Raw genomic sequence first — 12,498 nt, 5'->3', positions numbered from 1 at the left:
TTTTTTTTTAACATTTATTTATTTATTGTGTGTGTGTGTGGCCAGCTCAGCCCACCAGGGGGTGAGGCTGGCTGGCATGTGGTGCTGGGGGATCGAACTGTGGTCCCTGTGCTTTGCCAAGCTTGTTCCAAGTAGGTGCTTTAGACCACTGAGCCATCTCGCCAGCCCAGCAGTGTATTATTTGTTGAAACTGTACTTTCGATTTGATTTGAAACTGTCTCATTGCTATATGTTTATGAATAAAACTTTGAAAAGGAAAAAAAAAAAAGTTAGTGAACTTGCCCACGATCACAAATGCCATACCACAACTTTGATCTTTTAATTACTATTAGTGTATCACTACTGCACACTAGGGTTTTGTTTTGTTTTTGAGACAGGGGCTCACTATGCAGTTCGGGGTGGCCTTGAACTCACTGTGTAATCCATACTGGTCTGGAACTCACAGCAATCTTCCTGCCTCTGCCTCCCGACTGCTGAGATTATAAACATGTGCCACCACATCCAGTGGACTGCCTTTCTAAGAAATCTTATGATACTACTTAGTTATTTCACAAAAAAATAAAATAATCAGAATGAAAAATAGGCAGAGAGTTTTATCTCCCTGATGGAGCCACTGCTTTGTCCAGCATTCGTGAAGCCTTAGGTTCATTCTCTAGCAATACACATAAAAATACACTAGCATATTGCTCATTCCTTACTGATATGATTTCACTGCGCTTCTAGACTACAGGTCAACAAAACAACTTTAGTGATTTTTTTTTTTTTTTGCAAAACTGGGGATTGAACTCAGACCCTTGCTCAAGTGCTTATTTTACTGAGCCATCTCTCTGGCCCCTGATTTCTATGAAAAAAAGAAACACTCGAATTTAGAAAGTTTTAGTTAAATGTTCTAAATATGAAAATTGAGTATTTCACTGGAGCTGGGCAAGATGGCAGAAGATTACAATGTCATACTTAGGCGACTGAGGCATGAGAATTTCAAGTTCAAGGTTACCTTGGGGCAATTCAGCCAAGATCTCGCTCTCAAAAAAAAAAAAGTAATAAAAGATTCAGGGATACAGCTCACTGCCAAAGCCCTAGGTCCAATCCCCAGTAGCACAAAGAAAACAAAACAAAACAAAACAAAACAAAACAAAACAAATGTTTCAATGCATTAAGTTGGTAAAAATGTTTCCTAGTCTTACCACTGGGCTCTCGATAAAGATGCACGTAGGGTGGAATGAGCACAAGATGTCCTTGCCTGGACCATTAACACTCACGGGCACTGCTGGCATGCCGTTCAACCCTAGAGCATTGTTTAAACTTGAACAGCAGCTCCTCATTGTCAGCTATTAAAAAAAAAAAAAAAAAAATGGGGGCGAGGGTCTAAGTAGTTCAAGCTGGTCTTGAACTCACTATGCATCCCAGGCTGCCTCTGAACTCACTGTGATCCACTTGCCTCAGTCTGTGGAGTGCTGAGATTACAGATTTGCGCTACTATGTCCTGCTTTTCAAATATTTAAAAATCTTGCTTTGTTGGTCATACTTTTTTGAGTGTTTTGTTTTCAAGCCAGGCTCTTGCTATGTAGTGGAGGCTGGCCTTGAACTCACTATGCAGCCCAGTTTGGCCTCAAATTTGGCAATCCTCCTGCCTCAGCCTCCCTAGTTCTGGGATTACAAATGTGCACCACCACGCCCAGCTTTTGCTCATATTTTTTGCAGCACTGTGGTTTTTTTTTTTTGGTGGAACTGAGGATTGAACTCAGGCCCTTGTGCTTGCCAGGGAAGCACTTATTCCACTGAGCCATCTCCCTGGCGCCCAGCACTGTGGTTTCTTATGTTTGGATTTTCATTTAAAATGTAAAATTAAATGTTTTTATTTTAGAAATCAGGATTTAAAATTAAAAAAAAAAACTTTTGGAGAGATATGCCAGACGCTGTTACAAATGCTACAATACAACACTGAACAAAGTAGGTGAGGTTTCTGCTCTCATGTAACTTATTCGAATGGGAAAAAGAAAAGAAATATTAGGGTCTCAAACCGAGAGAATGACTAAAAGGTCATACACAACATGAATTTCACCAAGCACTTTGGAGCTTCAGGCCAACTAGCCAAACCCCTAAAACAAAAAGGGACTGTTTAAAGGTTACTACTGTAATATTAAAAATCAATTTTTTTGGCATTCCCTTGTTTTCCAAACTTGCCACATAATCCTGACCTATTAGTTAGGCTTAAAGAGCGCTGGTTTCCCGTGCGCCACCAAAGCCACCAACTAACCAAATTGGGAGAAGACCGTGTGCTAGGCGGGGCCAACCCGTCCTGCCCCGGAGTGTGAGGCTTTGGAAGGGACAGACTGTTCTGCTGGCTTATGACCTCCTGCGTCCATTCAAACGCAAGGCCAAGGGAGGGCAGAAAGGCCAGGCGAGGCTCTGCTCCTGGTAGTTATATCGCCCCGGGGTGGCTTTCAGACTGGGCACCTCATTAGGCAGTATTTAAGGAGCCGACCCCACAAATTGGCTTCCTGAGTGAATTAATTGTCTGGCTCTGGTCTCCGCTAGGAAATTACTAGCTCGTTTTTACGCTCTAAATTTCCCTCTGGACTACGTATCACAGTCTGAAAAACTACACATTTTCATTGTTTGAGCGAAGTCTGTCTTGTTCACCACGGCACCGCCAGCATGTGGTCCAGTGCCTGGCACGGAGGAACTGGGGTTATGAAATAGTTTCGGCATGAAAGAACAGAACAACGAGAGGGAGACTGATGGCTCCCGCGGGAGCCGACCTTCTGAGGGTTTAAAAAAAAGGAGGCGCGCGATGCCTCAGCATCTTCCCATCTAAACGGGCCCGGGAGTCACGAGCGATTCAGGCGGCCGCACACACAGGAGGGTGTCGCTGCCAAGGTCACCGGATGCTACGAGAAAAGTGGGGGTCCGTGCGGCGGCGCCCCGGGAACCAAACCTCCAGGGCGCTTCCGCCCCTGGAACAGGAGCAGCCACCGTCCGCCCTGCCCAGTCCAGCCCTCTGCGCACGAAGGGCCGGGGCGCCCCCTGCCCCCCAGGCCAGCCCTCAAGGACACGCGCGCCCCCCGGCGCCGCAGCCAATCCGCGCGGGCCCCCCCCGGCGCCGCAGCCAATCCGCGCGGGGCTGGCCTGGCTCCGCAGCCCGCGTGCTCGCCCGGCGCCCCGCACCCCTGAGCGCGGAGTCCGCATCCCTGGTCCCTGGAGTGGGAGTCGGGGGGCCGCGGGGGGCTCGGGGGGGCGGAGGGGGGTGCCGCGCTTCTTTCCTTCGAGCCGCGCGTCGTCCGGTGCAGGGAGGGTAGGCATGTGGGGCTCTGAGGGTGAGTCGCTGCGCGGCGTGGACGCTCGCTTCTTAGCTCCCGGGGCAGGGAGCCCGAGGGGATGGCGCAGGAGGGCAGGGCGTGTGCACGCGCGGTGCGTCTGGAAGGCCGTGGGGAGGATGTCGGGCGCCAGCTGCTCGCGGGGCAGGCCCACGTCCTGGCTCCGCCTCAGTATCCCTCGGCTTACCTGGCCCTGGCGGAGGCTACGGCGGCAAGGCCCGGGTGGAAGGCGGCGGCGACGCCGGAGAGGACGCGGCTGGAGTGCAGCAGCGCCATGGTGGGAGGCAAGGGGGCAGCGGGTAGCGACAGCACAGCGCGGAGGGCGAGCGACCGCGGACGCCGGGGCGCGGGCTGCTGAACCCGGCAGGGACTGCGATTCGTCTGGGCGAAGCTAGAGCGGCCGTGCCGGGTCCCGGCCGTGTCACAGCGCCCCTTGGCGGCCGGGAGCGGGGCGGCGCACGCCCCGGAAAACCGTCCGGGCGGCAGGTCTGCGCCTTTGTGGGCAGCGCTGGGCGCTGGGCGCAGGCCGTGCTGCTTTCCGTGCATCGTGCCGGACAGCAGAGGCGGCTGCTACTGTAACGATTTCAAAGGTGGGAAATGTAGGCTGACACAGGTGACCCCTTCCCCCCGTGTTTTAAGAGCCCTTAAGACCCCAGGGGGCTTGGCTTTTGATTTAGCAAGAGTCAGCGAATTTCTGAATTTCTTTAAGCGAGGCATCTCCTTTCCCGAATGTGCCCTCGTCCTTGTTATAACGAGGGCAGCAGGCGTATTTTGTTGGCCAGTTATGAAGATTAACTGAGATTAGCCGATTATGTCTGAAAGCAGGGCCTAATTTAACAAGCACAAAATAACCTGTGGTCGTTAATGACAAACTTGTTTGTGGCAGATCCTCACAATTGTGTAGAAAGGGAACGAATCTTTTTTTTCCATATATATATAAATATAATACATATATATATATATGTATTTAAGGCGGAACCAGGGATTGAACAAAGGCCCTTGTGCTTGCCAGGGAAGCGCTTATTCCACTGAGCCATCTCCCTGGCCCTCGAATCATTTTTAAAGGAAAAAGCACCTGAATTTGAGACAGAGTACACAAATCAAACAAGTCTATTCTCTCTCTCTCTCTTTTTTTATTATTATTTTGGCAGAACCGGGGATTGAACTCAGGTCCTTGCACTTGCCAGGCAAATGCTTATTCTGCCAAGCTGTCTCCCCAGTCCCAAGCAAGTCTACTCTCAACATAGGCAATTTCTGGTACTTTTCTCTACAACCTAAATAGAACCGTGATTGAGCGATTTAATTTGTCTTTCCATTCCAGTCCCAGCTTACTGTCCCGGGCTCACGCTCTGTCTATGGCCATGAGCGGTATTCCCACACCCGTGACTGGGAGTCACCATGCTGTGGCTTGCTTGGGCTTCCAGTAGAAGCCACAGAGGCATGTAGCTCATGGTGAGCACTTGCCCAGAATGCGCAAGGCCTTGGATTTGATCAGCAGCACCACAAAACAGGAAAATAAAATTACAGCATAAATTTATTCTTTCATAGATCCACAGGCCAGAAGTCCAAAAATAAAGGTGTTGCCAGGGCTCTTGTCTTCTGGGGTCTTGGAAGATCTGTCACTTGAACCCTCCTGGCTTCTGGCACTTTCCTGCAATCCTTGACGTTCTACTTGTTAGATGTGTCACGCTAGTCTCTGTCCCTCTCTCTGTCTCTTGGGTGTGACACCAGTCATCTAGAGTAGGACTGAAGCCTAATGGCCTCATTTTAACTTGATTCCATTTGCAAATTCTCTTTCTAAGTAAGTCGCATGAACAGATACCCTGAATTAGAACTGGAACATTTATATTTTCAGGGGACACAGTTCAATCCATAGCAGCTATCCTCCCCAAACCCAACAACTGTATTTGCTGATAGATAAACTCTGGAGGCCTTCTTGCTAGTTTGTAAGGATGTCAAGGAAGCGCTGCTTGTAGAAGCAACTAGTTGCCTATCAGTAGGGGAAAGAATGTATGTGCTGTTACATAGTTGCATGATGGAGCATTACAGAGCCATTCACAGGAATAATTGACTTCTATTTTTGCTGGTACGAGGGATCAAACTCAGAACCTTGAGCTTGCCAGGCAGATGCTCATACCTGAGCTATCTCCCTCGCTCTCGAATAATTGATATTAACATGGATCAACTTCAAAAACAAAAGACAGGTTGCAAAACTGTACATAAAATTGTCACTATTTACATTAAGAAATATTTTTTCCAGTGCCGAGGATTAAACCTATAGCCTCAATACATGCTAGGCAAGTGCTATACATCCAAGATTCATATCAGCCCTTTTAAATTTTACTATGAAAAAAAAGGAAAAATTATTTATTTATTTAAATTTTGAGACGGGATCTCACAAAATTGCCAGGCCTTGAACTTGCAATCCTCCTACCTCAGCCTCCTGAGTAGCTGGGCTAATAGAAGAGCACTAGCCTGCTTGGTAGAAAAATATTTAAAATACAAAAGCCATACTACACAGTTATTCACAGGTGTATAGAAAATGTTTGCAGAGGGCTGGTGAGATAGCTCAGCTGACTAAGCACCTGCTTAGGGAAGTGCAAGGACTGGTGTTCCATCCCCGGCACCACATGCTGTGCCACCCTTGTCCCCAGGGTGGGCTAAACCAGCCACCAAAAAAAAAAAAAAAAAGTTAAAAAATACCTTTTCAGTTCTCAATAATGAACCCAGAGCCTCATGCACAGTAGGCAAACACTACCCTGAGCCTTTTGTAAATTTTATTTTGAGACAGGGTCTGGCTAAGTTTCCCAGGCTACCTTCACCCCCCAGGTGGCTGACACTGCAGGTCTGTACCACTGTGCCCAGCTTTTAGTCAGTTTTAATAAAACAGTGTGCCAGCCTCTGGGCTAGGCCTTCTGCTTATCCTTGGAGTGAGAGCCTCAGTGCTGCCAGGTTCCAGTGCTTAGGGAGTTCTAAACCTTCTGCTCCAGGCCTATCTTTACCTGCTGACCCTAGACAGGCCCTCAGGAACCATTTCCAGAATCAGCTCAGAAAGGGCTGTCTCAGGGCTGCTTTCTCTCTCTCTCTCTCTCTCTCTCTCTCTCTCTCTCTCTCTCTCTCTCTCTCTCTCTCTCTCTTATTGTTTAAGAGTGGAGAAGAGCGCTTCTAACAGTAAGGAGGCCCTGGGTTCTTCCATCATTGTACTTACCAACATTTGTATTGTCATTTTGAAATCACTCTGACCAGGGCTGGGGAGATAGCTCAGTGGCATAAGCAACTGCCTGGCCAGCGCAAGGTCCTGAGTTTGATCCCTGATACCACTGTCTAGAGGGTTTCTGCTTCAGGTCAGGCTACAGGATCAGTCCTGTGGGCCTTTCCCAGGCTGGAAGACTGAAAGGGAGTGTTCTGTGCACACTGTGGTGGGAGAAAGTGCTGGGCTGCCTCAGTAGCAGGCTCTAATCTCCAGAATGACCCTGCAGAGTTGAGTTGTATCTGTTGGGGAAGGGCCCTGGCTTTTATATATCTGAAGTGATTCCCTCCTCCAAGAACAGCACTTGTTTGTGTTGACCTGGGCAAGTGAGGTGCTGCAATGGTACCCAACAGGTCTCTGCACATGGAGGCTGTGGAAGGCACGGGTATGTGCTTGGGGGCCTGTGCTGGGGCGTGGCCTTGCTCCTTTGCATTTGTGTGCAAAAGTTCCTGAGTAGTGTGCATCTGCAGGCGTCTGTGTGTGTACATGTTTGTAGGCATCAGGGGTTGTGTGTGTGAGTGCTGCAGAGTGCTGTGTGCCTTGTGGTCTTCTGTTCCTGAAGATGCCTGAAGAGGCTGGGCAGAGCCAGCAGGTGGGGTGAGTTTTGAGTGGGAGTTCTGGGCTAGTGGAAAGGACCATTATCTGGAATTGTAACCCTTTCTTTGGGCCAGGCCTTTTGTTTGCCCCCGTATGGTTTGGATGTCCCTTCTAAAATTCAGGTTGAAATTTAATTGACATTGTTATCCTATAAAGAGTTGGAGCTTTAAAGAATTGTTTAGGTCAAGGGCACACTGTGGTCATGGATGGGCTCAAGCCAAAAGAGTGGGTTGGTCATCAAGGGATTAGGTTCCCAATAAAACAGATGTGGTTGGCCTGGGTTGCTCACCCTGTGGTTGGCCCAGGTCGTTCACGCTTGCCTGCCCTTCTGCTGGGTTAGGATGCAGTATGAAGGCCCTGGCCCGATGTCAGCATCCTGCTCTGGGCTCCCCAGCCTCCACAACTGTAAGCTAAGTAAACCTCTATTCTTCACACATTGCCCAATATGTGGTATTCATTTACAGCTGCAGATAACAAACTAAGACGCCCTTAATCCATGCCCTCAATACCAACCTGGATAGGGGGAAGGCAAAGCCTCCAAAGACCAGTGGAGGAGGCTGGGCTGGTGGGGGGCAGCTCTGTCACTCCTGGGAGCCTTGTTTCACAAGCAGAAGGGGAAGGGTAGCTTCCAGGACTCAGTTGAAGCACTCACACTACATCTGACAGCTGAATAAAACCGTGCGTGATCTCTCCTTCCTCTTCCTCCTTCTTCTTGTCTCCTTCCCTCCTTCCCTCTTGTCCCTCCTCCTTTTCTTCTTCCTGTTTTTTTTTTTTTTTTTTTTGGTGGCCAGCTCAGTTCACCCTGGGGGTAGGGCTGGTGAAGCATGTGGTGCCAGGGATTGAACCATAGTCCCTTGACACGGTTTATTTTATTTTTTGGCAGAACTGGGGATTGAAATCAGGCCCTTGTGCTTGCCAGGGAAGCACTTATTTCACTGAGCCATCTCCCTGGCCCTTATGAACCATAGTCCCTGTGTGCTTGCCTAAGATTGCCTAAGCAGGCACTTTAGAATGCTGAGCTAAGGGGCTGGGGAGATGGCTCAGTGGAATAAGCGCTTCCCTGGCAAGTGCAAGGGTCTGAGTTCAATCCCTGGTTCTGCCAAAAACTAAATAAATAAGTAAAAAATAGAATGCTGAGCTGTCTCATTGGCCCTCTTCTTTTTAGTGTTTTTGAGACATTATCTTGCTGTGTAGCCCAGGCTGGCCTCAAACTCATGATAGTCCTCCGGACTCACTTTCCAAGTGCTTGGATTACAGGTGTGCACCACTATGCTGAACTTTATAAATGATATTTTTAAGGACCTGGTCTTCAGAGCCTTAGCTTCATGAGCAGCTGGGATTATAGTTGTATGCCACCACATTCAAGTTAATGAATTATTTTTATTATTTTTAAATTAATTTTATTTATTTATGTGTGTGTGTGTGTGTGTGTGTGTGGCCAGCTCAGCCCACCAGGGGGCGGGGCTGGCTGGCATGTGGTGCTGGGGGATTGAACCGCTGTCCCTGTGTTCCGCTAAGCTTGTTCTAAGTAGGTGCTTTAGACCACTGAGCCATCTCACGAGCCCCATGAATTATTTTTAAATACCTGTTTTACTCAGGCCCTTGTGCTTGCCAGGGAAGCACTTATTCCACTGAGCCATCTCCCCAGCCCCTTTTAAATACCTGTTTTTCTTTCTTTTCTTTTCTTTTCTTTTCTTTTTTCTTTTCTTTTTTTATATATACAGAGTTTTACTGTGCAGTTGAGGCTGGCCCTGAATTCACTTTGTGGCCCAGCTGGCCTCCAACTCATAGCTGTCCTCCTGCCTCAGCCTCCCAAGTCCTGGGATTACAGGTGTGTGCCACTTTACCAGGCTAAATACCTTTGATTAATGGTGTTTTTCTGTGGCCTCCAGGCACTGCCTGCTGGAGGTCAGGCAGGCTAATTTGCTATACTGGATCTAAGAACCCCCGCAAGAGGCTGTGTCACTGACCTTGGGTCCCTGGACCTACAGCTGCCTTCCCACACCATTTATTCAGAGGGAAACAACATTTTCAAGCTGGTGGAAAGCACAGAGACCACTGAGCTCAATTCCCTCCCCTCCCAGATACAAAAATGCAGGCTTTGTTTGGCAGGGGGGCTTGCCAGGGTGGGCACAGCATGTGCGTAAGTTGGAATCAAACCTACCACATTCCAGGTCTTCATTCTTACTGGGCTTTGTGGCTAGAAAAAGGCTTCTACTTTAAAGTTTAGCTTTTCATCTAGGTAAAAAGAATGGGGTACAATTACTAGAGAAAAGACTTCCCAGGGACACCAAAGAAAGAGATGGGCAAGAGTACAAATGGGAAGCTCATTTCAGATGTTCTGGATTGTTACTCTCTACACACTCAGTGAGGAGGACAGATTTTCCTGACATAGGTCGGTTGCTTCTGCCACAGAATGTAGGAGTGACAGGTGTGCCCCCTGGTCAATAAGACCTTCTGCACCTGAGCCTGAGACTACAGAAAGAAAGGTAGATATAGGTAACGAGAGTAGAGAGAGAGATTGTTAGATAGGTGAGCATTTCACCCAGCATAATCCATGGGATGGTTATTTGCTGTTATGAGACAAAAGAATCTTGTGCATCGCTTCTCAGCCTTTTGGCTAAGATCAAGTGCAAAAGAATCTTGTGGTCAAACAATCTTTGAAAACTAATTTAATTCCAATCATATATATATATATATATATATATATATATATATATTTACAGGCCTTGTCAGAGCTGTTAATGCATGCATTATAGATTTCTACGGGAGACATTTAAAATGCAAAATTTCTCAGACTTTTGTATCCAGAAATAATCTCTTGGGTCTCATGTTCCTTGGAATGAACTTTTTATTCTACTGAACCTTTTCTAATATTCTGATTTTACAGATGAGAACACAAAGATTCTAAGACAGAGCTGGCTTGTCCTATGTCATGCAACTGGTTTGTGGTGGAACCAGGACTCAAACTCACGTTTACAGACAGAAATCCAAAGCTTGGATCTCTTTCTTGTCCCTGCAGTGTCCCTGGTGCTTAATGTCAGGGTCTCTAATTGGCAGGGCACAGTTACTGACACAAAATAGCTCTGTGCTTTATGCTAGGTTTTTTTTTTTTTTTTTTGACATGGTCTTAATTAAAACCCTCAGGGATAGGCACTGTTGTCCATTTTACAAAATAGTAAATGAGGGGCCGGCCAAATAGCTCAGTAGATTAAAGCGCCTGCAAGCAGGCACAGGGCCTGGGATTCGAGGGACCGGGGGTTCGATCCCCAGGCCTACCGTGCTGGCCCTGCCCCCGGGGTGCGCTGAGACAGCAATTGAGACTGGGCGTGATGGTGTAACACCTGTAATCCCAGCTCTTGGTGAAGCTGTAAACAGGCGGATCACTACAAGTCTGATCTAGTAGTGAGACCCTGAACACCCTGTAGACCCTTCCCTAAAATACAGAAAAAAAAAAAAGTGGTAAATGAATTGTGAAAGGCCTGAGATTTCACTTTACTCGCGAGCTCACCAGTTAGTGTGTCGCAGGGTGTCTGCTCTCAGGACACAGAGGCCTCTGGATCTGTGACATGGGCTGCCTAAAGAGTCCCCACAAGGTAGCATGGCTTGTTGGGATGAGTTCCCCGCTGGCCAGTGTCTGCAGGGTGGTGTGATGTGGACCCCACATTACCTGCACAGCTGCGGGCTGCCCAGGGGAAAGGAGCCCTGAAATTAAGAAACAGGTGGCCCATCCAGCTCCTCGGGAGAGAAAGAAGTTACTCACTGCCTTGGAATGTAAGCCAGTGTCTTCTGAGGGAAGGGGAGGGAGGAGGTTTATTTTTACTACACTAGGCCACATGTTCTGGAGGTTCAACTCCAGAGACCTCTCCGGAGATGGTCACTGTCTTTAGCTTGCAAGGCTGTTTGCTATTCAGACAGATTGCACTGCTCAGAAAGAGGGTCCAATCATACAAAAATCTGAGAGCTCTGGGGAGCCTTATCTCTCAGCCATATATGCAAATGGAGCTTAGCAGAGAAATGATTTTATCCTGGGCATGTGGAAGTAAGAAAGAAAGAAAAATTAAAGAAAAATAACTTTATTGAGGAAAACTAATCAATGGACGGGTGATGTAGGCAGACCCTTTCTATTATGATGTAGTAGTAATTAATGTTTGTTAGAAAAATGATTGAGTGAAGAATTCCTCGTGCAGTAATAATTAGTCTCAGACCTGTGTGTTCCTGATTCTTTTCATTTGGGCAAAACTTAGTCAACCTGAGGCTCAGGTACGTGCATTCTGGGTCTTGCTAATCTAATGCAAATAAGTTGAATCAACAAGTCTCTATTGCTGCTACTGCCAAAAGACTGCTTCTCTCCACAAAGCAAGATAAAGGGGCAGTTTTTGCCAGCACTGAGGTTGATTATTTATTTTATTTATTTTTTTTGTGGCCAGCTCAGCCAGCCCTGGGGGCAGGGCTGGCACAATGCGTGGTGCTGGGGATCGAACCAAGTCCCTGCACTTTCCTAACCTTGCCTAAGCAGGCAGAGCTATCTCACTGGTCAGAGGTTGATCATTAATGTAAACTCCAGGTCATAGTTATCAAGTCATTGCATTCTTGACCTGCCTTTCTGGGGAGGTTCCCTTGGGGTTAAAGGTAGAAGATGTCATTGTGCTTTTTTTTCTGTTTGGGACACCTCTCTCCTTGCTCATGAGGTCTTTCTGAGCACATCAGTTAGTCAGGAGCATGGTTCCCAGCCTCCAAATGACAGGATTTGCATGAGAAAGTTTGTAGTTCTAATTTTGAAAAATAACTTTATTGAGGGCTGGCCAGATAGCTCAGCAGACTAAAGTGCCTGCTTAGGCAGAGCGCAGTGGTCAGGGTTCGATCCCTGAGGTGCCGTGCTGGCCCCACCCCAGGGTGTGCTGAGACAGTGATTGAGACTGGGCATGACGGCACATGCAACTGTAATCTCAGCACTTGAGAGCCTGAAAACAGGAGGATCACAATGAGTCCCATCTACGTAGTGAGACCCTGTAGACCCTGTACTAAATACAAAAAGCCCCAACCCCCCAATAACTTTATTCTTCGTATACTATATGCGTCTCTCAGTTACAGTATACATTTCAGAAGTGTTCAGTTTATTCATAGAATTGTGCAATCATTGCTACAGAATTTTTAAACATCTCACACCCATCCCCAGGAGCAATCCTGGGCTCTTTAGCAGTTATCCTCCATTCTCCTCCCCTTTTTTCCCCTCAAATTCTGGGCAATCCCTAGTTCCCTTTCTGTTTCTATAGTTTTGCCTGTTCTGGACTGACTTTCTTTTTTTAAATTTTTTTTTAATTTTTTAATTTT

At 47.5% G+C, this 12,498-nt stretch overlaps 1 protein-coding gene and 1 pseudogene across 1 annotated transcript in view; one reads left to right on the top strand and one right to left on the bottom strand.

The window, feature by feature from the left end:
- The window catches only part of Got2 (glutamic-oxaloacetic transaminase 2), a 17,768-nt gene extending 14,054 nt beyond the window's left edge, over window positions 1–3,714 (bottom strand). The window contains exon 1 of the mRNA XM_023709347.1: window positions 3,505–3,714. Coding sequence (XP_023565115.1) covers window positions 3,505–3,593 — 89 coding nt within the window. The 5' untranslated portion in view covers window positions 3,594–3,714. The remainder of the gene's footprint in view (window positions 1–3,504) is intronic.
- A 6,050-nt stretch (window positions 3,715–9,764) lies between these two features.
- On the top strand, window positions 9,765–9,930 carry LOC111815113 (annotated as a pseudogene).
- The last annotated feature ends 2,568 nt before the right edge of the window (window positions 9,931–12,498 follow it).

Source organism: Octodon degus, unplaced genomic scaffold, assembly GCF_000260255.1.
Source record: "Octodon degus isolate 3935 unplaced genomic scaffold, OctDeg1.0 scaffold00011, whole genome shotgun sequence".
Taxonomy (NCBI): domain Eukaryota; kingdom Metazoa; phylum Chordata; class Mammalia; order Rodentia; family Octodontidae; genus Octodon; species Octodon degus.
Note: the sequence above shows the minus strand (reverse complement) of the source record. Positions and strands in the feature narration are given on the sequence as shown.